The following is a 2,957-nucleotide window of genomic DNA, read 5'->3' on the forward strand; positions in this document are numbered from 1 at the left end:
GCTGAGCAGAAGCTGCTGCCCAGTATGGGGGAAAATAGCACCTCCCCTTCGCTGCTGCTGGCGCCTTCTTGCTGCAGCTGCCTGGAGCCTGTGCACTACCACCACTGCCCTGCTGATCGTGGCAGAGAGGAGTGGAAGGGCAGGTTGGGTGCAGACTCTGGCCAGCTGCAGCATGAAGGGGGCGCTTTTCCCCCAGGCCCAGCAGCAGCTTCATCCCGTCTGCTGCCACTGCTCAGCGCTGGCAGGTGGTTCGGAGCAAGCATTGGGCAGGCCATGTTGGGGCTGCGCATGCAGATTTTGCCTGGTTCGGAGCTGGTCCACTTTGCTGGGCTGAGTCTAGAGCGGGCATAAGGCAGGCTGGAATTGGGGCTGTGAGCACGGGGCCCCACCAGTACCACAGGGCTGGGGCCAGTGGCAGTGGTAGCCAGAAGGAGCCACCACTGCCACTTGGGCTGCCTAGAAGGGTGGGGTGGGCTGGGGCTGCATGCTGTTGGTGGTGCTGCATGGGCTCCAGCTGTTGCAGGGAAGGGAGAGGGAGTGGTTTCAGACTAGCCCCAGGCAGCTCCCCAGAACTGTCTATGTGGGCCCATATAATTGCCTGTCCCTGTTCCAGTAGATGCATCCAATCTTGATTTAGACTGAAGGGGTGGGCCATCTAACACAGAATGAAACCAAAGACCAAATACCATGTAAAGCTGCTAATATACAAGAATTAAGATAAGGCTCTAACCTATAGCACTTCATTGTCCCTGACTACAGAACAGCAGCCATTCAGATCTGTATTTTATCTTTAAACAAAAATATGCCCACAAGTAACATCTATGCAGTCAGGAAGGCATTCATCACCACAATCATCAAGACAAACGAATGCAAAAGACGTCTTATGCCCACACACCAGGCCTGTCAGCATACAGTTACTTTAAACAATTCACATTCTTTAAATGTAGTTTATGGATTTCAAATTCCACTGTTAGGAAGGGAGACAAATTCTGATTGAACATGCACAGAGCTGAGAAAATATCTACCTTTTAATGAAGAGAAAGGAACTTGGGGTAGCAACCCCAGAGAATCCCAAGGTCATAGCTAGAAGCTTGTGAGAGGCTGCAGTCTCTGCAGAAAGTGACACAAAGAGCAGATAGGAGCCTGGCCACCATCAGATGACCACAGCACGGTTGCTTGTAGTAAGAGCATCCAGACTACACTACTCCAAAACAGTTCAATATTTAAACGGAAAAACAAAACTAAAAGCTGTCTACATCTGACATTGGAGAGTTATTTCTGGCAAGACCAAAATCCACTTCCCGGAATAGAAGATAACAAAACCAGTCTTACTCAAAGTTTGCCTTTCATTCTCAATGTCATTACTTAGGTTATCCTCAGAGATGTTATCACTTATATCGCTGACGTACGAGTCATCATCCGATACCTGGAAAGGGTAGAGAACAAACAATTTGTATCATTTATTTTGTTAACCCTATGCGTGCATAAAAGTTCATCATATGATACTCCTCCAAAGATGATATTTCAGAAATCAGTAGTTTTTGTTAAAGCTATGATTAAAACAGATTTGTACTGTTTGCACAGTGTTCCAATAGAAGCAAAAGGTAGACTTGAGAGAGAGCAATGAAGTGTCCATGAAAGGTCATTACTGAAAAAAATTCATAAGCAACAAAGCAAGTCTCATCTTCTTTGATCCTACTAAAGCTTTAGGGAGGTGTTTCTTAAAATATCAGAACGTCAAACCTTTCATAAAATCCTCAAAAGCTCTTGAAACAAACCAAAAAAAATTGTATATTGTAGCATACAACCTGGATCAATAATACAATCACACTAAGAAATATTTAATATTGGACAAAATTCCTTGAAAAACCTGTAGGACAACTCAGGGTAGATGTTACGATGTGCATGACTTACGATTTCAATTTTTAAACCAGGTAACAATTACTTGGAAGTTACATCAATACTGCCTCCCTCCAGCTTTACCTATAGCATGCTAATCTATTGTAAAGAGAACAAGCAAGTAGGTGTATGCCACTTTTTAAAATTCTTCAAAATATTGCAGCTGTCAAGAATCAGTAAATGTGCAAATAGCAAACAGAAGTGTAAAATGTAAAGTACTTTGAAAATAGCTAGAGTGATTTTCTGACATTGGTGCTCAGACCTCATTTTCTGAAGAGCTAGCCGACAGCAGGACTTCCTGTGCATCAAAGAACTCTGTGAGAGAGTCAGTGATAGACAGTCTACTTTCATTGGAGACCTGGTGAACTAGACCTCTGCTTTCTTCTCCTGAATTTTCCTGTTCAAAAGAAACACAGACTTTGAGGGGGGACAAAAAAGAAAAGTAAACTGCATATATATGGGCAAACCAGCAGATACATAATTCAGAAGGCTTTAAAATACTGTGGATGAGTGCATGTACCTTGCACCACTTACTTTAAACAGCATGCACTCATCCTGAGGGGATTAGCAGCAAAGTACAAAAGTACAAAAGAACCAGACAAAACCCCAAAGGACCGAAAGTGAAACTCAGTAATGCTGTTTTGCAGATTAGTTACCACCCTTGCATATGTACTTTTATTCTAAACATAGCTATTAAAGTGTTGCAGCGGTTGAATGATCCATTAGCTAGGTGTATGTTAGTGGATCACCATGAAAAGAAGAGCAGCCATTAGACAACCTCTGAAAACCTCAAGCCACCATTCTCTATGGTAGGTACTAAAGCCAAAAGATCCTCTCCTAATCTTGGTAAGCTAGTCACTTAAAGGTGGCAGAGAGAGGGCACTCTAATTAGAGTGGCTCTTGGGAGCCGCTCTAATTAAAGCATCCACAGCTTCTGTGTGTTCAACATCCCATGCTTCAAAAATCCCATGCTTCAAAAGGGTGGTGGGATGCTTTAACTAAATCTCGTTTGATGAGCTTTAAAGTGCCCCCACCACCATTTTGAAGCATGGGGATGC

General features: G+C 43.6%; 1 protein-coding gene across 2 annotated transcripts in view; it reads right to left on the reverse strand.

The window, feature by feature from the left end:
- Positions 1-2,957, reverse strand: part of OSBPL3 (oxysterol binding protein like 3) — a 162,452-nt gene that overhangs the window by 53,448 nt on the left and 106,047 nt on the right. For both annotated transcript variants that reach the window (XM_019508603.1, XM_019508602.1), the window contains 2 exons: positions 2,162-2,296; positions 1,333-1,426 (listed from right to left, as the gene is read on the reverse strand). In XM_019508603.1, the coding sequence (XP_019364148.1) occupies positions 1,333-1,426; positions 2,162-2,296 (229 nt within the window). The remainder of the gene's footprint in view (positions 1-1,332; positions 1,427-2,161; positions 2,297-2,957) is intronic.

The sequence above is a fragment of the Gavialis gangeticus genome, unplaced genomic scaffold (assembly GCF_001723915.1).
Source record: "Gavialis gangeticus isolate Ggan-Ray unplaced genomic scaffold, GavGan_comp1, whole genome shotgun sequence".
In the NCBI taxonomy this organism is placed as follows: Eukaryota; Metazoa; Chordata; order Crocodylia; family Gavialidae; genus Gavialis; species Gavialis gangeticus.